At 34.0% G+C, this 24,106-nt stretch overlaps 2 protein-coding genes across 6 annotated transcripts in view; one reads left to right on the plus strand and one right to left on the minus strand.

Moving 5' to 3' along the window:
• The first annotated feature begins 221 nt into the window (after positions 1 to 221).
• Positions 222 to 16,501, plus strand: LOC106869176 (glutamine amidotransferase-like class 1 domain-containing protein 1). Of its 2 annotated transcripts, none has more exons than XM_014914796.3 (7): positions 222 to 379; positions 4,851 to 4,927; positions 5,292 to 5,397; positions 6,629 to 6,736; positions 7,833 to 7,939; positions 9,062 to 9,159; positions 11,945 to 16,501. In XM_014914796.3, the coding sequence occupies exons 1-7, from the start codon at positions 328 to 330 to the stop codon at positions 11,949 to 11,951; spliced, it is 555 nt and encodes a 184-aa protein (XP_014770282.1). In that variant the 5' UTR covers positions 222 to 327; the 3' UTR covers positions 11,952 to 16,501. The 2 variants fall into 2 exon arrangements, with proteins under 2 accessions (XP_014770282.1, XP_014770281.1); XM_014914795.3 differs by having other exon boundaries at positions 223 to 379; positions 9,062 to 9,155.
• Positions 16,502 to 17,281: 780 nt separating this feature from the next.
• The window catches only part of LOC106869180 (nucleobindin-2), a 66,183-nt gene continuing 59,358 nt past the window's right edge, over positions 17,282 to 24,106 (minus strand). For 2 of the 4 annotated variants that reach the window (XM_052968282.2, XM_052968283.2), the window contains exons 11-13: positions 23,556 to 23,684; positions 21,913 to 22,358; positions 17,998 to 18,709 (exon numbers count right to left, since the gene is read on the minus strand). In XM_052968282.2, coding sequence (XP_052824242.1) covers positions 21,954 to 22,358; positions 23,556 to 23,684 — 534 coding nt within the window. In that variant the 3' untranslated portion in view covers positions 17,998 to 18,709; positions 21,913 to 21,953. Of the gene's footprint in view, positions 18,710 to 21,912; positions 22,359 to 23,555; positions 23,685 to 24,106 lie in introns of all 4 variants that reach the window. The other 2 variants (XM_014914804.3, XM_052968281.2) reach the window with 2 other exon arrangements.

A 24,106-nucleotide genomic window follows, 5' to 3' on the forward strand; every position in this document is an offset into this window, starting at 1 on the left:
CATAGCATGATAAAAATTTCTTCTTGCATAATCGCTCGTGGTGCTTGAAAAGGAAACAGCTCATTCTCCCCAAACCACATCTTATCGTCTAAAAGAAAATAAGATACACTGGGTAATGTAATTGTAGATATAGTTTATCTAAGAGGTGGAGAAGATGGTTTGACCAAGAAACTTTTAGGGTGGAACTGTGAAAATAACAACCAGCTTACGACAAGAGTTGTCTGCCTTGGACAGGATAAACTAAAAAGGAAAAAAAGAGCAATGGGGTAATTAATGATGAAGATTACGTCCCTTGTGTAGCCGACAGACGGCACTAGTTTCCTCATCATGTCAACTGTACGTGGTAGCTGTCTGCTTGTGCTCAGTGCATCATCCCCAGGTAACATTAATGGGGCCTTTTCGGTCTGTTACATGTAACTTTTATCGTTTACAGCGCCTTTACATGTTTTATCGATTTACTTTGATATTATTCAAAATTTAAGAATTCTCTACTCATTACGCCCTTTTTTATAAATGAATTTTAATGTGTTCTTATAGATTTCTGACAGAAGAATGTATATGAAATCGTAAATCAAAACAGATATTGGATTTTGGGGACGTTATATTTGACGTTTATTAAATATAGATCATGTGGCCGTTGACTCAGTTCTTTTCGTTGTTACGAATAGCAAATTTATCATATATCGACACTATGATCGCTGATACTCTCGCTCTGATCATGAAACGAATTCCAGTGAACTCATTCATCGGTTTTAGTATTTTGTTTTTTAGAATATACGTACCCGACGAATCAAAAGACAAATTTATCCTTTACTGGGTCAATAATAAATTTGACTTTTGACTGTCTGTGTATTTAAAATTAAAGATCCACTAGCACTTTTTTCTCCATTTTCTTAATCCAGTAAATGAAACCAATAAAACAAAGAAAAGAAATGTGTTCCTATATTCGTCTTTTATCTTTTACTTGTTTCAGTCACTGGACTGCGGCCATGATATAGCATCGCCTAAAATGGTTTAATCAAATAACTCCATTCCCGTACTTATTTTAAAATCTAATTCTTATTGTATTGGTTCCATTTGCCGAACCTCTAAGTTACGGGAACGTAAACAAACCAGCGCCAGTCATGAAGCGATTGTGGGACACACACATATTCAACATTACCTGGTCTGTCGCAGATAATGTGGAACCTTACAGGAATGGGAGCTTCAAATCAAAGATGAGGTGTGACCTTTGAGCGAAAAACCGAGAATTTTTACTCAAGGCACCGATAGTTTGCACAAAAGAAATTAACTGTTAACGCCTTGAATGCATGCAGCTAAATATCTCTTATGCAAATACAAGCTTCCTTGAGTATTGTTTTGGTTCCGAAAAAATGTTGATTTTCAAAATGTTTAATTAATAGGTTTTATTGATATGTTTTAATATGTGAGTATATGTATATAAGCATATGAGTATATTTATACATGAATATATAATTCTGTGCATGTGTGCCTATGAGTGTACATATGTCTATATGTATGCATTTGCACAGGTGCATGCCAAATGGACACCTGCATACTCACTCATTGTTTTTAAAAACATTGTAAAAGTATTATTTGGGGACATTGCTTAAACAGCAATGCAATTTCGTGACTTTAACCATAATGGAGTTTATGACGTTTATAATAATACTAGGCTGAATAGCCCGTCGTTGCTGGGCAATTTTTACGATAGGGTGTCTTATATAATTTTTTTTTTCTAATTCCATGTCAGACCATGCTTTCCATTACAGATAGGTCTCTTGATCAGGACAGAATTGTGCAATTTTTCACAAAAAACTTCGTTGAGGATTTTTTGCCTTTTTAAATTATTTACATGTCTGTTTTGCATGACATTAAAACATATTAAAACTTTAGAAGTTCTTACAACTTTAGTCGCCATAATGCTTTGCTTTGATTTGTTGAATGAAAATTCCTCATCGTAATAATTTTGCTTTCATTTTGTGATAGACAACTATCATGCAGAAAATGCCAGCTTCAAAATCTTGTTTTCTAATTAGGTTAAATTGGTTAAACTTTAAATTACAAGTTTAAAATGGTGTATAGTAGACATAAGTATGTATGCATGTATCAGCATCATCATCGTTAAACGTCCACTTTCCATGCTAGCATGAGTTGGACGATTTGACTGAGGACTGGCAAACCAGGTGGCTGCACCAGACTCCAATCTGATCAAGCAGAATTTCTACAGCTGGATACCCTTCCTAACACTAACCACTCCAAGAGTGTACTGGGTGCTTTTACGTGCCTCTGGCACGAGGGCCAGTCAGGCAGTACTGGCAACAGCTACGCTCAAATGTTGTTTTTTATGGGCCACCTGCACAGGAGCCAGTCCAGCAGCACTGGCAACAACCTCGCTCAAATGTTTTCTCGTGCCAGTAAGGCATCGCAGGTAACGATCACGCTCAAATAGTGTTTTTCACGTGCCATCAGCACGGGAGCCAGTCAGCTGCTCTAGCAATGATCACGCTCGGATGTTCCACCCATGAGGGATTGATGCTATATGTGTCAAAACAATTGTCATGATTTATAATAAATTCTCATATATTCCATCTTCCATATATTAAATATATATTTTTTTTAACCAAAAAATTTGGTAAAAAATATAGTATCTGTTAACAATCTTAGCAAAAACCTCACAGTTGAGTTTTTGAATATATATCAACTTTAAATAGAGCTCAAAATTGATCCGTTGAAAATACTTTATTGCAACAACAATAACAATAATAATAACAAATAAATAGACCTATGTACATTTCGATAGAACATCCAGAATGATTAATACATATCATAAAATATTATAAAATATAGGATACTCCATCTCCTCAGGGTCCCATTATTATTGCTATCATCACCATCATTATTATTAGCAATACACATCCAAAAAAAACAGAAACCATTCAAATCTAATTTTCATAGTTGACCCATGAAAATATACAAAACAGGATGAAAAAGTAATAGATGGCACACAACTTTCCATCCCAAATGTGCAATGAACGAGCAAACGGTAAATTTACTGTAAAATTGCTGTCTTCCACACATACAGGCTTGTCCATTGCAGGTGCCAGTGCCACATAAAATGCATCCTTGCGAGTGCTGCATAAATGCACCAGTGCTGATGGCACGTAAAAATCATCCAGCACCCTCTAAAGTGTTTGGCATTAGAAAGGGCATCCAACCATAGATACTATGCCAAAACAAACAATTGGAGTCTGGTCAGCTCCATGTCAAACTGCCCAACCCATGCCAGCATGGAAAATATACGTTAAATAATGATGATGATCATCATCATCATTGTTTAACATCATGACGGTTAAGTTCCTGTGACTTTTTATAGTTTTTTCTTGGATCATTTTGTTAATTGTAGCTGCTGTTTACAACCCCACACTTCTTTCTTTCCTCTAGCTTGCGCAGGTGTTATAATGCTGCTGGTAGCACAATGATCCTGCAAGAACAGATTGAGGCACACAGTATATAATTTGTACATGATATCCTGTCGGCTATTGGGCGGTCATTTTTAGGAAGGGTGGTTTGACAATTTTTGAGGATGATGAGAATAGTTACAGTTAATAACTATTGGGGCAACTCTTATGTGCTCTTGATATTTTGTCCATACAACTGAGATCTTGCTGATAAAAGGTGGAATTCTTCAGCCAGTAACCTGTAGTTGTGAGTTATTTCAGTTGGTGCAGTTTGGAGTTTAGGTTTTTGACTCCTTTATCACCAAATCGTCTCTCTAGTTTTCTTTCTGTGGTCTCCCTGATGTTGTGTGAAGTTGTTCTCTGTGTTACATTTCATAATTACAATGATCTGTGAGATACTTTTTGCAGGAATAAAATTTTATTTTCTAAATTATGTGCCCATGTTAGTTTAGACCTTCTGCTTGAATCTCTACTCCATAGTTTCAGCTCTTTGTGATATGTTAGTAATGTAATAGCTGAGGCATGTATCAAAAGGTTAATGCTTTTGAAGGTTGTTTTCATACCTTCAGACTCTGTGGTCATCAGATATTTGTTTGTTGTTTCATTTACTACCTTTCTTTCTTTCTTTCTCCAATTATGCTTTACATTGTATAGGAAGAAGGCAGAGAGAGTAAAAGTGAGTTATAGTGAAAGATAACATAAGAGGTACAAGATGAGTGGCAGGTAATGAGAAAAGGAACACTATAAACACATACAGTGAGAAAGACAGAATTATAGAGACATTATCCCTTACATTTTATTTTCTACTGAACTTTCTCATATCTTTTATCAACAGCCTCCTCCACCTTTTTTGTTACTTATTATATATACCTCTATGTGCCTCTGATCTCCATGTCTGTCATTGTATATACCTCCCTCATTGCTGTACCTCCACTCAGTCAAGGGTCTTTTTTAGCAAGTTACTTCATGACCTCACTAGTGAAAGTGTCATAAAAAACAGTACCCAGTACATTCTGTAAAGTGGTTGGTATTAAGAAAGGCATCAAGACTTAGAAGTCATTCCAAAGCAGACATTGGAGCTCAACTCAGTCCTCTAGCTCATCAGATACTGTTGAACCATCCAATCAATGCTAGCATCATGATGATGACAATGACGATGGTATTGGCAATGATGATGACATCACTGCCATTATCGTCATTGTTGTATAAGGTATCAGCACAGATACGCAAGAGAGATGATTTCATTGACATTATGCTGTGTACCAGACTTATCCTACCCTTGTAAGCATGGGACATTGATGGCAGTAAGAGAATAAATACAGGCATGTGTATTTTATCTGCAACTATAAATTAGTTAAAGTTTCTCTTTTTCTCTACCTTTCTATTCAGGTGTTACAGCTCAGTCATTTGTCCAAGCATATACTTTAGCAGCAACCAACTTTACAGTCCAACTTGCAACTCCTGAAGTAAGTATGAATCAATATATAAGCATTTGTTTGCATTTAATATGATGAATATTCTTTCATAAAATGTTATTCTAGCATGCAAAATATAATTAAATAAACAAGTTTAATTTTATCTTGAACATTCTTTGACACATTGAAAGGTATATTTTTTTATAGTGTTAGTCTTAACATATCTTGTAGTTATACAGTTTTACAATTGGGTATCTATAGCAGAATATACACTATTGCAAGTTCTTGGTTCAATTACATTTATTTCTATTTCACAAGATTTTGCATCATGCAAAAATTAGTTTAATTCTAACTTATATTCAGAAGGCATATAAGTGGATTCTATTCTCTTTACTGAAGCATTTCCTCTTTCTAGGGCAAACAGTCTGAATTTATTGATCAAGATGAACACAACCGGAGGTGGTTTAATGAATTTCGTTCAAAATCGGCATCAACTCCCATATCTCTAGAATCTGTCGATGGTAAGTATGCTAAATTATTTTCATCTTTTTTTTTAATTAATGTTTCTTCATTTTATGCTTAGCTTTATATAGAGACATGAAAAAAATTAGTTTACAGAAGAATGCTCTGTATTGAATGATTGCTTTTAAACATTTAAATTTTATTACTTTGCTTCCCAATCACATAGTTCCAGGTTCAGTCCTGCTGCATGGCACCTTGAGCAAGTGTCTTCTATTATAGCCTCAAGTCGACCAAAGTCTTGTAAGTGGATTTGGTAGACAGAAACTAAAAGAAGCTCATCATATATATATATGTATGTCTGTGTTTGTTATTTGTGTCTATGTTTGTCCCCGCCACCATTGCTTTACAATCGATAGTGATTCGGCGAAAGAGATCAATAGAAGAAGTACTAGGCTTACAAAGAATAAGTCCTGGGGTCAATTTGTTTGACTAAAGATGGTGCTCCAGCATGGCCACAGTCAAATGACTGAAACAAGTAAAAGAATAAACTATTTGTCTTGATATCTGGGCAACCATGAGAATATCTTGTTTGAATTATTGTAATTAATCAATAGTCTCTTCTCACTTCAAATTTTTCCAATGATAATGACAAAATTGTTGCATGACAATTAGGGAACCTCCATATAATTGCTCACCTTGTTTGAATTAGTAGCCAAATCTCTCTTAAATCACTCTCTACTCTTTCTAGAAGGAAATATACACTGGATAATGCAGTTTTAGATACTCTGTTTGGGAAAAAAGATGGCTGTATCTTCTTGATCAATGCAGATTTGGAGCAACAAAACTTTCACTCTTTATAACCTAATAATACCCATTTTGGTTCTTGGTCAACAATTAAGCAGTAAAATACCTGACTGACTCTCACTTATCACTTAATTCAAATTCTAGCTGAAAGTTATTTTTACATTGATGCTTAATTCTTTTGCTAATTACAATGTAATTAGCAAATAATATATAAAATGTATAGAAGATGGAGAACGTTAGTGTTTAAAGAGTTTTATATGAGCAAGGTAGATTCAAATAAGGTGAGAGACATTTATTGGGTAAATTTGTCAATATTAAGACTAAAACAACTTTCTAAATTTCAGTGTTAATCAATGATAATCAATAGAATTCAAAGATTTCAGTTGTGATCAGCATCGAAAAAAGTCATTTCTGTAAATAATATATAAACTGTGTATACCTTGAGGAGAAGCAAAATCTAATCCTTCTATCGTTAATCTATTTCAGCAAATCGATATGCTGCTCTTCTCATTCCACCTGCACCTGGTGCTGTTAATGATTTAGCACACAACAAAGATCTTGCTGATATCCTGAACTATTTCATCCAGGAGAAAAGTAAGTGGTCATATTGTTTATAATTTTAATAAACTCATAAAAGTATAAAGAGTTAAGTTTATTTTAAATTTTAATTTCAACTACTATCAAGTATTTAAGAAATCAATATTTGATGTTGGTCAAAACTTAAGTACTCAAGCATGAAAGAAAACCAAATTCATATTTATGTGTATGTATGTATACATCCATACTTTTATAAGACCCCTGGCAGTTTGCTGTGCTTGAGAAGACACATCAAGCTAAATAAAATCATGGTTGTCCTTACATAGGTATATCCCCTGCATTCCACTCCAGCTGAGCTTTCCTAATTTTGTAGGCTCATGGGTGCTGGTGCCACATAAAAAGCACCTGTACCAAAGCCACATAAAAGCACTCTTGCCAGTGCAGTGTGAAAGCAACCAGCACACTCTGTTAAGTGGTTGGCATTAGGAAGGGCATCCAGCTGTAGAAACCATGCCAAAACAGACATGGAGCCCAGGCAGCTTTTCAGCTGACCAGCTCCTGTCAAACCATCCAACCTATGCCAGCATGGTAAACAGATGTTAAATGATGATGATGATGATTTTATGTCTGCTTTCCATGCTAGCATGGGTTGCAAGCTGGCCATATCCAGACCAAATATTCTACATGTTTTATGTTCAAACTGACCAGATCAGGCCTCTCACACCTACCCTACAATGTCATTCTAAAAGTAAACAACCACATCACCAAAATCTTGAAGCTATGAGATAATGCATGATTAATTCAAAACAATATGATTAAATAAGCAGTACATTTGACAGAGAAATTTGAATGCTAAAGAGTTAATGTCAATCTTGCAATCTTTACAAAATATCCTTTTAATTAACAATGTTTCAAAACTTACATCAGTAGTATTGAAGCAAAATATCCATTTTTTTAGTGTTCTTTGTTATATATGTCATGGGTCAAGGAAGATACAGTAATGTAACATCTTCATTTCAAGCTAGAAATGGGAGTTGTGAAGTCCATGACTTGTTTGTCATTAACAACATTCGTTACAACCAAATAGTCACAACTGTGATTTTCAAGTTTATATACATGTACTTATATTTCTTTAATTTTTATGTTATTGTAGAACCAATCTGTGCCATTGGTATGGGTGTTGCAGGACTTTGTCCTGCAACACTGAAAACCAAATCTAACAACAGCTACTGGAATTTTCAAGATTACAGCATGACTGGAGTAAGAAATAACAAATTGTTCTTATTTTCACTTAATTTAATGGGCATCACATAATTAGATTTCATATTTTGTGTTTAAGTTCAATTACTATTTTGGTTTCCTAGTAACTCTTTGAGTTGTAGTGATATATTTGTTTTTAGAGTTTGACTTCATGTTGTAAATTATAAAAACTGGATATAAATATTAATGAATCACTGCTAAGTATATAATTCACTCGAACTCTGATTAAAAAAGAAAATTTGTAATTGCAAGTGCTTTTTCTCCATTCTTCAGATGCACAATATTTGTCTCTGATCACCTAGAAATAAATTCCACACCCATTTTATGTTTGGTAACTGGAATAAGGAAAGATATCATGCTATAGACACTTGTTTTTATAATTGATGCCCATTGACAGAACCATCATCTACCTCTTCTTATATTTGAAAATTATGAGTGTTTTAAAAAATCATCTATTATTTAAAAGTGGTAAAAATGGAATTCCTACTTAGGTACTTAATAGTTTTTGTTAACATTTATTACCTATTTAAATGGAGACTTGATATAAATATCAACTTTATGAGACATGGATTTTGAAAAGGAGTTTATTGCCCATTTTATAATGCAATGTTGATTTTCACAGATTCAAAACTATAATGTATTGTTCTTATTTTGATCTGGAAGTTAATCAGCCATATTTGAGCTCATAATTTTAATACTTTCTTTTTAACTGCTTCATTCATTTATTTTCTGTCTGAGAAAACAGGTCTGTTTTCAGTGCTCATTCTGGTCCTCTTTGTGATTTTAAAAAGTCATTCTTGTGACAAATAGAGGAACAAGTAAAAGCATTGGTAATACATGTGACAATTGTTGTTAACCCCTGTGGAAAATCCAACTGGAAGTTGATGATTTTAGGTAGGCTACTCATAATCCTAAGCTCACTAAGGATGGGTGTCCATCAGGCACTGATGAAGAAACAGATACAGAACTTTGTATCACCTGAATGAGCAATGTCTCAAGGTTTTAAAAATATAGTTAACTCTAGTAAGAAATCTTCCTTAATAGTTAAGAAAGCTTCCATGTTTGCTTTTTTTTTATATGAAAAGTTTGTATTTTGATTAAATTATTTTTACTCTTTTACAGCCTTCTGTGTTAGAGCTTGCTCGTAATGCTGATTTTGCAAATTTACCCATTGTACCTGAAGATTTCATTAAAGACAATGGTGCCAGTTACAGCAGTAGGTATTTATGATGTCAGATTATCTAAACACAAGCAAATTAACAAGGTTTTGTTGCATTAGTGTAAAAACTGAGGTTTACAGGAGAAGGGGAAAGGGTATCTTATGATGCTTTGTATATTCTCTGGAACATTAGCAACATTGTGAAACTGTTTTGAGAATCAAATCTCCATCTATTGCACCATGCCACATTTTATCAACAATTGCTCTAATTAAAATAGTGTTGGACATGGTCCTTGAATGTAGAACATTTGTGACAGCTAGAAAGAAATAAAAGGAGTATGTTCTACTGGATGTGCAATATTAGTGGGCATAAATGATAGAGCACAAATGAGCTGGAGAGAGAAGATAGTGCTGGTATGGGTATGTGATGTGTATGGAGGATGTCAGATATATAAAGAATTGCTGAGTGCTTGATGTGGTTGAAACATAGGAAGACATGAATTTCATGAAGAAGTTGACAATGAACTATAATAAGTAGCAAAATGCAGTGTTGGAGAAGACCCATCCACTAATGTAAGCATGGGAAAATGGTCATTATGGTAGTGGTAATGGAAGTTGAGATGCATGTTATATCTACATTGTATCTTTCACTTATGATATCCCTGTTAAGTCTCCATCTACTATATTTATCAATATTTTATCTATCACTCACTATTTCTCTTATTCACTGTACATTGTCTACCGATCAAGGAATAGGCATTTGATCTATTCATATATGTACAATTCCTCTAACATCATCCTTTATCCTTCCAGCTCTCTTCCACCATCATCCCCTATCACTCTACTATGCTTCTGTCTAGATTCCTATTCAACTAGGGTGGTATCAAATCTGTGCATGTTGTGCACCCTTACCATCACCCTTTGTTACCGATAGCCATCATTCTCTTCTTTCTGTGATTCCTCATTGATAGCTACTGCTCTTGTTTACCTTTACCCATCTCTATTGTTTATCATCACTCTCCCTTTCTCACCATCATTCATCTTTATTACTATCCAATTATGCTGCTCATGCTATTTTCTACTCTGTCCCCTTGCCAACGTGTAGTTATCATTGTCTCTCCCCCATTACTCCATCTCTCTCCCCCCACACATAACATCCTTTCATTCTTCTCACTCTGTTTCCCCATCACATTCACAGTCATACTTTCTCTTCTTTGATCCTTGTAGTCACCATTCTCTCTTCTAACCATCCTCTAGGTCACATTGCTTTAAAAGAATAGAGACAATGTAGAAAGGATTATTTTGTCTTATAGGTTCAAGGGAGCCTCTCAGTCTGTAATGCTGGTGCTACAATAGAATGCACCGAGTACATTATGTAAAGTGGTTAGTGTTTGAAAGGGCATCTAACCATTGTGACCTTCAACCCATTATGGGAGCAGTAATTCTGTGATATGGTTTTGACCATGACAACCCATCCAACAAATGGAAAACAATTATAAAATGATGATGATGATGATGATGAAGTTGATGATGATAAAAATGTATGGTTTCTTATAACATTTTTTTCTTTTTTCATCTGATATAACCGAAACGTTTTATACAAAGAAAATAATCTAAATTTATTCAACTAAAATTTCAAGTCAGTTTATACAACTGAATGTTCTCTCTTAAAATTATTTTGTCTTTTAGCTCTAGATTCACATGACTGCTGGTTACAAAATAAATATTTTGAAAATATAGTTTGAAAACGTTTTTATGGTATTGCTTACATCACAAAATAACAATTGATATAATCTTTATAACAATTAAAGAACTAAAACTAGCTTTGCCAAATTTCATTAATTTCTTATTTCTGTTGGAAAATCATTTGCACTGATCAAGTTGACTTATCGTCTGTGTTGTATCTACCAAAAGAAGCTTCAATCATGTACAAAGGTTGCTACATGTACTTAATAAATGTATAGCACAGTGAATATGGAACAAAGTGAAGTATGGCACTCAGTTGGCTACTCTTTGTCAAAGTTTTAATTTAGAAGTACAACGCAATATGTTCCTGAACTACTTCTATAGTGCACCAACACATGGCAGCACATGGTTGCGTGCATAGTGAGAGCTAGCAGTGACCTCCATGAAGCAGTGTGCTGAGTGACATTGCTGTGGTTACTTCACAAGTTGTGAAATTTGTGTTTTGTGATCACATGTATGCTGTAGTTAACAATTTTCTCATGGACAGGAACAAAGAGCCAACGTGAAATTTTGTGTTAAACTTGAGAAATCTGCTACAGAGACATTGAACATGCTTTGGCAAGCTTATGGTGATGAAGCAATGAGTTGTACACAATGTTTCAAGTGGCACGTGTTTCAAAAGCAGAAGAACGACCCTGGAAATGTGGTATTGTACATCAAGAATTTGTCCCCCAGGGCCAGACCATCAATTAAGAGTTCTACTGTGATGTTTTGAAGCGTTTGAGGGAGGACATTCAACGAAAGTAGCCAGATCTGTGGAAGAATTGAATTCTTCATGATGACAATGCACCTTGTCACCAAGCTCTCCTCACTCATGAGTTTCTTGCCAAAAACAAGATGGTATCACATGATGTTATGATGTACCTTTGCTAACCAGAACCACTAAGCAAAACTAACCCTCTCTACCTATTTGTTGAATATTGGAGAATCAGTTAGCTCAATAGAAAAATATTCATATGATTAAGTTATTTTGGTCATTAAGTCTTAATAATAATTTTCTTCTATGACTCAGAGAATAAGACATGTTTACATTATTTTCTTTTGAAAGCTAAAAAGCATTGCAATTGTTCTATTAAATCTTTTTAATTTTTTTTTTCCAGGCAGTGAATGTGATGCTATACACATCATTGTTGACCGACATCTTGTTACTGGGCAGAATGTCCAGTCAACCCTTATAGCAGTTCAGAACCTGATCTTACTATGTAACCAGAAGTAATTTATATCTCATTTCTCAAAGAATCAACCAAAATCATGAAACTCCTCTGATTCCATATGGACTGTCTTTTCATCATTATGTTTTCTATACAAAATTATAATTACTGGAAACCAAAAGTATGTTTTAAAAAATATTAATGCTGTTTTCACAATACAGCCATGTATATGAGTTTATTTTTGAAGACATAAAATATCTTAATTATCATTGTTACTTTTTTTTGTGACAAAAGAACAAATTTCAGTGTTTATTTTCAGCTTTGCAACTTTTTTTTTCTATGAAAGGTAAAGCCTGATGAGAAGGGTATAATGTTCAATGTAGAGGAGCCAATCCTTGCAATATTTTGGTGAATTTATAATTATTCAAAAACTGTTCAATAGTAAACTATTTCTTAACTTTGAAATGGAAACGATATTTACCTTCTTGTATTTCTGTCACTTTAGGCAGTGTGAATGACCATCATACTAACATACTAATATGGGTCAAATAAGTAAATGTCTACATAGCACCTTTCCTCATGTTGCAGTTCTCATCATCATCTTTGTAAGGTTTTGTATCCTGAGACAACTCTCATCACTTCTGCCCACATCTCTTTTTCCACATGATCATTTCATACTTTTCTCTTTCAACTATCATTCATCATATGCATCACATCTCCATGCCATCACAATCATATCTTACTGCCATTCAATAGTACATGTCATGCATATGCATCATACAGTCTTCCCTTCACTCAGAGAGAGAAACCCTTTATTGTCAACAGAAATACCTGAACTTTTTTCTATCTCTTCCTTATTCTGGTTTCTATCATTTTGAAATCCCACTTCTACATCTGATTAGATCTCCAAGGTAACAGAAGCTCTCAATACATATGCATCATACAGTCTTTCCTTCGCTCAGAGAGAGAAACCCTTTGTTGTCAACAGAAATACCTGAACTTTTTTCTATCTCTTCCTTATTCTGGTTTCTATCATTTTGAAATCCCACTTCTACATCTGATTAGATCTTCAAGGCAACAGAAGCTCTCAATACATATGCATCATACAGTCTTCCCTTCACTCAGAGAGAGAAACCCTTTGTTGTCAACAGAAATACCTGAACTTTTTTTCTATCTCTTCCTTATTCTGGTTTCTATCATTTTGAAATCCCACTTCTACATCTGATTAGATCTTCAAGGCAACAGAAGCTCTCAATACATATGCATCATACAGTCTTCCCTTCACTCAGAGAGAGAAACCCTTTGTTGTCAACAGAAATACCTGAACTTTTTCTATCTCTTCCTTATTCTGGTTTCTATCATTTTGAAATCCCACTTCTACATCTGATTAGATCTTCAAGGCAACAGAAGCTCTCAATACATATGCATCATACAGTCTTTCCTTCGCTCAGAGAGAGAAACCCTTTGTTGTCAACAGAGGTACTTAAACTTTTTCCATCTCTTCCTTACTCTGGTTTCTATAATTCTGGAACATCCACTTCTATATCTGATAAGATCTCCAAGGTAACAGAAGCTCTCAACTACTGGACAACAGAAATTTCATTCTCCTTGTTTGTTGCCACTGTTACATATGAAATCTTTCTATATAAGACTGATTGATATCCCATTACACTTTTTTGTGTATTCAATATTTGCATTAGCTAAGGCAGAAACATTAGCATGCCAGGCAAAATGCTTAACAGTATTTCATCTGTCTTTACATTCTGAGTTCAAATTCTGCCGAGGTCAGCTTTTCCTTTCAGGGTCTATAAATTAAATACCAGTTGCATTGAGTAGAAAAGAATATTTGCATTAGCTACTAAGTATAGATTTCCTCTAATTCGTCTAATGATCTAGCTAATGAGAACTAAATCATCAGCATACAATGGGTCCTACGGGCATAATAAACAGGAAGACACTAAGAATTAAGCCTTGATAAACACAACTACTTCCCTTATAAATTACTTACTAAACTTGCTAGCTCTTACTAATAGAATAGCACCCTTATACATGGCTTGCATGGTTCTCACAAGCCATTCCTCTACCTCAACATTTTCTATACTTACTGAATCCTAATTAAAAACAGTTTAGAAAATAAAATCTCTAAACTCCTCTTACTGAATAAGACCCTCAAACTCACATTCTTGCGAGAGATAATTTCTATCAGTATTGGCCTCTTTGAAAAAAAAATGCTTTCTTTGATAGTAAAAGTTGTTTTGAAATGTAGTAATAAAGTGTAACTGTAAAGAGTTCAATATAATCAAAAGTATTACTATCATAAGCAATATAATTGAGAATTAAATGTTAAGAAACTTGTTTTAAATTGTAAAAAAAAAATATGATTTCTTAGATTCATACATAGTCATATATTTGTAGAGGGTGTAGTTTATTCAATTAGGATCACAAACAGACAAATGTATTGGGTACCAGATATAAACTCTATGTAGTCACTTAACCTACTAGTACTAGCAACAAAAGGTGGCAAGCTGGCAGAAACAGCACGCTGGGCGAAATGCTTAGCGGTATTTTGTCTGCCGTTACGTTCTGAGTTCAAATTCCGTCAAGGTCAACTTTGCCTTTCATCCTTTCAGGGTCAATTAAATAAGTACCAGTTATGCATTTGTCTGTCCTTGTTTGTCCCCACTTGTGGGCAGTAAAGAAATAAGAAATAGCAACAAAATCTCCTTCAAATCACACCCTACTGTCTTTTTAAGGAAAAAACACAGGATAATCTAGCCTGAGGCATGTTTCTAAAAAGACTAGATAGTCATGGCTGGAATACCTTTGATTGTAGGTCTGCTCAATCAAGAGTGATGTGGGACTAAAAACAACAAATAGTTGATATCCTACCACTATTATTACATGTGTCCTTGGCCAAGATAGTTGACTCTTACACAAATACCAGTATGTCAAATACTATACAACAAAGATTTTTGGCTTATCAAAACTATCTCTGCCTTTAGAGGATGTATTATAATTACCAAACGACAGTTATGACCAGCTCCACTTGAGAAGGGGAGATAAACTCAAGTTTCAAGAACTCTTCAAAACTAACATGCCATTAAGAACAAAAAAATAAGCCTTATTATCTGGAGAAAAGAGGGCAGTTGTGGACACATTTTCTTGCTCTGGTGCTGTGTAAATGCACCCAGCCATAGGAAGAATGTCACAACAGACAATTGAAGTCTGGACAGCTCCATGTCAAACCATCTAACTCATGCCAGCATGGAAAACAGACATTAAATGATGATGATTTTATTTAAATACATGCTCCTGACCACTTAGCTCATTTTTGTTTAAATCATGCAAATCACCAAGGTCATAATTACTGTTTGCTACAAGTCTAAGTACCATGGCTGCTGGAAATAAGATCAGACGATTGTTATGCTGTTAACAGCTCTTGTATCAGTGACTTGTCCATGACTGTGTGCTTATCTCCAGACAAGAAGCTTGTCCTTTTCCTTAATGGCATGTCAGTTTAGGAAACATCTTGAGATTATCTCTTCTCAAATGGAGCTGGTCATAATTGCCATTTGGTATTTATGATACATTCTCTAGAAGTGGAGATAATTTTAAGATATCAAGAATTTTTGTTGTATATTTTAAATACTTCTATTTGTCTATGTATTCAAACACATGCACCTTGCCACTTGAGTTATTTCTCTTAACCCATTTAACTCTTAAATGGCTTGCTGAAAATTGGTACTATATTGTAGGAGCAACTCACTGTTGTAAGTAGTGATAGCACTATGAGTGTTTTATTAGCTTATAGTAGTGAATTCAATTCCTCTTCTATGTACAGCTTGAGAAATTGCTTCCACCAGGTTGGTTTTTCCCCCAAGGCACACTACATTAAGACAGTTTTCAATGAAGTCCATGCGGTTATTATATAGTCATTTAAACTTCAATTCATTCCAGAATAATGCATGAAGGATAAACTGAAATTAAAGGTTTCTCTGAGGGCAATATCTGTACATACTCAGCAAGACAGACTCATACAAACAATAATATATAGCTTTGAGTTCAACAAACTATCACTTTTGCACAAGGTGCTGTACAGTGGGATTGAACTCAAGATGAAAATAATTTCTGCACAATTATTATAAAATTTTCAAGTTTAATACTTTGTCTACATCCAAGAATAAGATACCTAATAATTAAAATATTTTCATCGTTTAAAATGAGGTGAATAGTTCAAAGAAATTATCTTTCTGAGGTTTTTTTATATTATTAGATATTTCTTTTCTTTTTTTTTTTTCTGCATCAAGAGTATATTGATGTTTTTCAAACCTTGTATGTATTATGTTGAAAGAACGTTGTAGTATCTAATTGCTGTAGTATTTCAACATACCTCAGTGGAAGTGGATAAGTCTCCCAAATTATTTCAAGTAATTTCAACAGAACAAAAAGCACCCACACACACACACAAATATGCATTTATGCAATAAAAAGAAAAGAAAAGGAAAACATTTGGTTCAGTTTTTATTGATTTTTTTTTTTTTTTATTCATTTGCTAAATTTGCAACTGGAGGAAAAAAGCTCAATTGAAATGACAATTTTCGATTAACAATTCAAGATGTCTGTACATATAATTTGTAAATTTGAAACAATATATGACAATATATTTTTCACTAAAAATATATTGGGTTGTAGTTAACTTATGTCATAATGATCATATACAAAATATAATGAAAACAAATTATTATTCATTAGAGAACTGCTGTTTGTAAAATCCTAATGTACAGAGTGCGGGTAATAGTATTTTTACGATCAGTTGTTACATAAATCAAAGTTGTTCAATCTTTATGGAAAGAAACAATAAATAACATAACTTAGTACATACTAAAATTAAATTGAAATATAAGTAAGGCATCTGAGAAGGTTAAGTTTATTTAATGGGTTCATTTTTTTCTCTAAGTAAGCAAGCTAATAAGTATAAAACTTCAGATTAAAATTTATATTTCCAATTCAAATATGAAACGGAATTTTATGATTTAAAAAAATATAGAGATTTTGTTTTCATATTAAAACTAATTGTAAATTACTTTACCTGCTGGGAAATTTTGTGTGTGCATGTTAGTGTGCGTAACTAAAATAACCTTTTGAGAAGACTAAATGAAATATTTAAGTACCTATGATTTCTAAAACAAGTCTTCATGAATTAAACAAATCTGAGAAAATAACATAAATGAAAGAAAAAAAAAAATAACAATTGGAATGTGAGTAAGCAAGACACACACAATACAATAGACCCAAATATCAACCTTTTTTTGTTTTTTATTCGTGAACATTGAATACAAAAAGTCATAAAAAGACAAATGAAGCAATTGTTTGTGACATACAAATTTATAAAAAGAAACAATGATATCACTGTTTGATATAACAAAACAGGATAAGACTTATCAGCAGAATAAGCATCCAATTTAATACTAACATAAATTGGAATAAAATGAAATGCATCTCAGGTCAGTTACTGGAATATAGTATTCAATATATTTCCTGTCTATTTGAAAACCAATTTTTATAACTTTTTATTATTATTATTATTCTCAAAATTCAAATCAGAAAAATATTCTAATTTCAATAAGCTTTTGATTTTACTCCTTTTTTCCTAGCAAAACAATACTAATGCTAAACTCATTTAGATGAATCAGAGGCTTCAAAAACTGTATGAAATACAGTTTATAAGTAGACTCTGAAATACCATAACCTACATATAAAATTCATTATTGTTAAACTTCTCTGTTCATATATGGTAAATATATACAACAACATTCTGAAAGATGTATATAAAAACACCAATTCCATCAGAGAAGCTAACTCTGTAGTATGGTAATACCATATTGTTAAAGTTGAGCAATGTAAAATACATATTTAACATGAGAGATCAAGTTCATGGGGATGAAGGGGCAATGCTGAACAGAAAACCAAATTTTTCTAAAAGAAAACTAGAACCTTACATGAAGTTTATTAATTAAAGGTTTATTCATAAATAAAAAGAATTTAACAATGAATAAGATAAATGTCAACTGACTCAATAAATATATATTGTTCCTAACAAAAATAAAATCTAACTAAATTTTATATACAAATTCCAAGCTATAGCAAACATTAAATATTCTTAGAGTGAAAAAAAATGGAATTCAAATGTCATTAATTTCATTATATATTTTAATCCATAATCCAAGTGCTACATATATATATATATATATATATATATATATATATATATATATATGAGATTCAGCTTATTGTAAAACCATCCACAACTATTCAATTGAGCAGTATAACACAAACACCAGAATCAATGTTTGTTGTCCTTATAGTAAAAGGTCACATGTAGACAAATTTAGAATAATGCACCTACAAGACATCATGTTGCATCATTGTTTTCTTGTTTTCATGTGGTGGTGGTGGGGAGGGGGTTTAACAAACTGATAAAAACAAAGGAAAACATGAATAAGCAAAGGAAAAAGAATATCACTCAAACAATGATATAAGTGTATATCTGCATATGTGTGTATATGAGGAAAGAGGTGTATACACACATACACTTCAACCAAAAAGTTTCTGAAGAATCAAAAAAAAAAAAAAATAGACAACCATTTTAATGACTTGCTCCAGAAAAGGAAAGGATGATATAGGGAACCTGACTGCAGTCGAGTTGGGAGGTTGCTGCAAAAGAAATAGAAAAAAATTGTTAACATTGATTTTTATGTCTAACTGAATATGTATAGAAATGTACAAATAAGTAAATTTAACCTTTGTACAAGCAATCCACACCATGCCAGCGTGGGAAAATAGACATAAAAATAACAGCATTCAATTCATCAAGTAGAGTTTATTTTGTTGGTTCATAGATGACATCTTTAATCAAAGTTCTTGCTACATGAAAGCCTTCAGGCAACAAAATTATTAGGCCAGTGTCTTCTACTATAGCCCACAACCACTGCTATGGGAATGAATTTGGGAGATGGAAACTATAACAAAGCACATTTTAATTGAGTACATTTTTATCAACTTTTACAAGAGGTTGACAGTGATTTAAAAGTTTCAGTTTGTTCGCCTTCACCAGACTCTGATCTACTTTGATTTTTTTGGCTTTATAGTCTTAGGTAAGAAGAAGCAGTTGTGAAGGAACAAAAAAGCAGCATGCTTAAAACTATGTAAAGCCAAAACGAACTTTAAATTATCACAGTCAACCGCTTTGTGGTAAAAGTTCATGTGTGTGTGTGTGTGTGTGTGTGTGTGTGTATGTCATCATCATCGTCATTTAACGTCCACTTTCCATGCTGGCATGGGTTGGATGGTTTGACTGAGGGCTGGCAAGCCAGAAGGCTGCACCAGGCTCCAATCTGGCAAAGTTTCTACAGCTGGATGTCCTTCCTAACACCAACCACTTCGAGAATGTAGCAGGTGCTTTTTACATGCCACCAGTGTGAGGACCAGTCAGGCGGTACTGGCATCAACCACACTCAAATGGTGCTTTTTACGTGCCACCGGCACAGGAACCAGTCAGGCAATACTGGCAACAATCACACTTAAATGGTACTTATTACGTGCCACCGGCATGGGAGCCAGTCAGGCAGCACTGGCAACAATCACACTCAAATGATGCTTTTAATGTGCCACTTGCATGGGTGCCAATCAGGCAGTACTGTCATCGACCATGACAACAACTTCACTAGCCTCAACAGGTCTTTGCAAGTGCAGTTTATTGCCCAATGATTGAAGGGTACTTTTAAATGGACTTGTTATGCAGCACTGGCATAGGCCACAGTTATGGTCTCACTTGGCTTGTCAGGTTTTCTCAAGCACAGCATATTTCCAAAAGTCTTGGTCACTTATCATTGCCTCAGTGAGGCCCAATGTTCAAAGGTCATGCTTCACCACCTCATCCCAGGTCTTCCAGGGTCTACCGCTTCCACAGGTTTCCTCTACTGCTAGGGTGTGGAACTTATCAACCACTTGTAGTTTTTTCCCCTGGAATGTGACAGAAGATATTTTCTGCACATTTTCAGTGTTTATTGCTCCTGAGCATTTGCCACACGCAAAAACTATCTTCCCAATTAGCCTTCTTTTGATATGTCCATAGCTTACACTGGGTACGTCTTATGGAGTTTCTACCTACGCCTTTTTCTACAGGACAAGTATATATATATATACATATATATATATATATATATATATAATAATATTAGGGATAAAAATCCAAAATTACAGGTAAAAACTCAATTAAAATCAATTTATAAAAATTAAAATTAAATTAAGTTTCACAGTATTAAATATATATAAATATATAGTTTTAGGGAAAAAGAACCAAGGTTCATGAACTCATCGATGTGACAGTGGATTTTCATCGATGAGTTCATGAACCTTAGTTCTTTTCCCTAAAACTATATATATATCCCTATATACCCAAATATGTGAACTTTACCCAAGTGTACTTTCTTTTCTATGCTTTTTAGCACTGTACATCTTTGCAAGATGCTGCCTGGTGATGAATACTGCAGTTGTGTGACTTTCTATAGTACATCTACATAAAAATAGGATATACAGAACATTTGTTGTGTCTATGGAGGGTCATTGTGCCTCTCTAGACACAAGATTTGTTTCCACACAGAAATTCACATCAAGAATCTTGCAAATCAAATACAAAAGCAAAGTAGAGAACACTATTTTGGATTAATGACGGCACATGGGTTAGTGGTTAGAGAGTTGGACTCACAATCATGAGGTAGTGAGTTTGATTCCCAGACCGGGCTGTATGTTGTGTTCTTGAGCAAGAAACTTTATTTCACGTTGCTCCAGTTCACTCAGCTGTAGAAATGAGTTGCAACATCACTGGTGTCAAGCTGTGTCAGCCTTTGCTTTTCTCTTGGATGACATCGGTAGCATGGAAAAGGAAGGCTGGTATGCATGGGCAACTGCTGGTCTTCCATAAACAACCTTGACTGGACTTGTGCCTTGGAGGGGAACTTTCTAGGTGCAATCCCGTGGTCATTCAAGACCGAAGGGGGTCTAGTTTAGTTCATTTTGAATTAATATTGTTTCTGACGTTGATAACAAGGGTTTTCTGAGCATGCCAGTTATTTGCAACACCAGTGCCTTCTTAATCACTACATTTGTATATCAGTAGAAGGTAAATTTCTCTAAGCATGTGGTTGCTAAATGTATACTTGCTGCTGCTGATTCTCAAAGAAGCAGAAATCTAGATTCAGCAATTCCACTACTGGACCCTTTTTGTCAACTACTGATATGCTTCTGTGCTTTTTTAGCACTCTGCATCTATGAGATGCTGTCTCGTGACAAATACTGCAATTGTGTGGTTTTCTATCATACATCTATGTTAAGTAAGATGTACAGAATGCTATTTTGAATTAATACTGCCTCTGTTGCTAATATATATATATATATATATATATATATATATATATATGGTTTTATGGAAAAGAACCACAGGTAAAATATAGAATATATATATATATGTATGTATGTATAAAATCATAGTCAGCATTGTTTAACATCCATCTTCCATGCATGCATGGGTAGGACAGATGATAGGAGCCAGCCAGGTAGAAAAACTACCCTCAGCTACTGTGATACTTCTTAATGGGTACAACAGATTTATTCATATGCAGGCTACTACTGATTCATGTAAGAAGCAAACCCTATGAAGATTTGTAAATTTTACCCACCTATTTGAATAACAAGGCCTGGCAAATAGGATTTGCACATGAATACTTGTGTCATACCCATAAGTAAAACATTTCACGCAACTAAACTGATTTCTCTCAAAATTTAACTTGCCTAACACAGTACAAAATTTTAACAGGAATTATGAACAATAATCACTAAGTTGATGAACAGACACATACACTTACAAAGGATTTACTAATTGTTGTTAACCAACATAGTTTTATTGGTGCTGCTGAACAACAGGTTGGTGTTGCTGCTGCTGCTGCTGAACTACAGGCTGCTGCTGGTGCTGTTGCACTACAGGCTGTTGTTGCTGATGCTGTTGCACTACAGGCTGTTGTTGCTGATGAACTACAGGCTGTTGTTGCTGATGAACTACAGGCTGTTGTTGCTGATGACCTACAGGCTGCTGTTGCTGCTGATGACCTACAGGCTGCTGTTGCTGCTGTTGATGTAAAGCAGCTTGCTGTTGAGCAAACTGTTGTTGATGTTGAGCATCAGTCAATTGCTGTTGTCTGAGTTTTTCTTGATGTGCATATTGCAGATTTTGTTGCTCCTGATGTTGCTGTTGTTGTTCTTGATGTGGTTGCTGCATATGAACAACGTTTGGATCAACAGGCTGTACCTAATACAGAGAGAAATGCAACAAAGAGGTTATGAGTATTTTGACATTATTTCATGAATTTGAACATTCTATATTTATTAGGGTAGAAGAGAAATAATTGAGAGGATGAAGTCTTGATTGGCTTACATATAAATTCATAGCCTACTGTAGGTATTTCCCTGGGATTTTGATTAAACACATTAAACCTAAGTTTACTCTGTTAGTTGAATAGGTAGCAACTAAACCTTTTCCTAGGTTAAGTCAGTCCTAAGTAACTTTTAAGAAAAAATACTGGTTTGTTCTAAGTAACTTCTAAGAAAGTTACTTGTGAGGGACTAGCTTTATTCGTTAAAAGAAATTTATTTCATCCACAAAAACTAGAAATACTAATAATAATTTTTCAATGTTAGCCCCTATAAGTTCAATTAGCCTAAATCACTACAATACATTCAAAGAAAGGAATTATTTTCAACTATTTTTTCCAACCTTTTAAATGCTGCAACAGTTTTATTGGAGCCTAATTTGAAAAAGCAAATCATAAACTGTTTGGTCACTTTAGTTAAAAATCCTTGCTTAATACTTAACAAGCAACTAAAAAGATTAAGATAAGTAGAACTCATCTGGTATGTTTAAGAACAGTGTATGATTCTTGTAATGGGACAGTACTCAGTAAGTTAGTACCTATCACTTAATCTAGCTGATGCACCAACAAAGAGCTTCTCAGTACACCTTCTCAATGCTTACAGCCAAATCTCTTTCAACAAACTTCCTATCCTTAAAATCAACTACATCCTTATGAGTTCTCATGTTATTACTGTTTTTCTTTTTTAAATATCTTGTTGCTTGTTGACAGCTTAAAACAAAATTATTCCAGGATCTTTACATAAATTAGGACTAATATGCACTGTATAAGATGTCATTGACCTAAACCATTTCATCTTAATGTTACATCCCAGTAAATTTCTTATGAGGTACATCCAAATAGTTATGTATTTTACATGCTTAAAGTGAGCTGTATGTATCTTCACCTGATACAAGTAATCTATGTAGCAGCTACAAGATTGTTTTCCAGAATGCACTAGAATACAACGATTGTGTTGGTATAGCACTGAAATGCGTTTTCTTACCAGAAACTTTCCATTTACACTTTATTACAGATATTTTCCTTCGTATACTTAAATTAATCATAAACTTAAAACTGAAAAAACTTTTAATCACCACTTGTCCCGGTTGAGCCAAATTGTCATAGATTTGTTGCTTTTTAAGGCGCTCTTCTTCTTCACGTAACATCTTCTCATATTGTTGCATTTCTTCTTCTGAATATATTTCATCATCTTCATCCAAGCCCTTCAAAAGTAAAAGGGGTTTTCAAAATTAGGGATTACAAATACATTTATCCTTTGTTATCATTACCTCACACATCAAATATCATTTTCTAATCAATATCATCTATGCTCTTTGACTTAAAGGGAGCTGATGAAAGAAATCAGAGTGAAAGCTGTTTTTTCAAAGGGTGTTAGTCATGGAATGAGGAGAAATATTTAAACTAAGATTAAAACTAAATTACAGATTTGTGTTGCTAAGATCTTATAAAGTGATTGCTAACATTGAATATATATGAATGAAGGAATATACTATTCATTCTCTAAATCTTTTAAGATCCCAATTTGTCCAACAAACCATTTTGAAAGCCCTTCATATTCTTTCATCAATAAACAATGCATCTCCTACTGAGACAGTTCACAAAAAAAAGTTCTTGTGTTGTTAGA

Source organism: Octopus bimaculoides, chromosome 5 (assembly GCF_046866305.1).
Source record: "Octopus bimaculoides isolate indiv1 chromosome 5, ASM4686630v1, whole genome shotgun sequence".
Classification (NCBI taxonomy): Eukaryota; Metazoa; Mollusca; class Cephalopoda; order Octopoda; family Octopodidae; genus Octopus; species Octopus bimaculoides.

What these genes read in the sequence shown, in the direction of transcription:
- LOC106869176 (XM_014914795.3), top strand. Translation starts at nt 328, where the DNA reads ATGTCAACTGTACGTGGTAGCTGTCTGCTTGTGCTCAGTGCATCATCC. An exon ending in TCCAACTTGCAACTCCTGAA is followed by an intron (nt 4,928 to 5,291) that starts GTAAGTATGAAT and finishes TCCTCTTTCTAG; the next exon opens with GGCAAACAGTCTGAATTTAT. An exon ending in ATCTCTAGAATCTGTCGATG is followed by an intron (nt 5,398 to 6,628) that starts GTAAGTATGCTA and finishes AATCTATTTCAG; the next exon opens with CAAATCGATATGCTGCTCTT.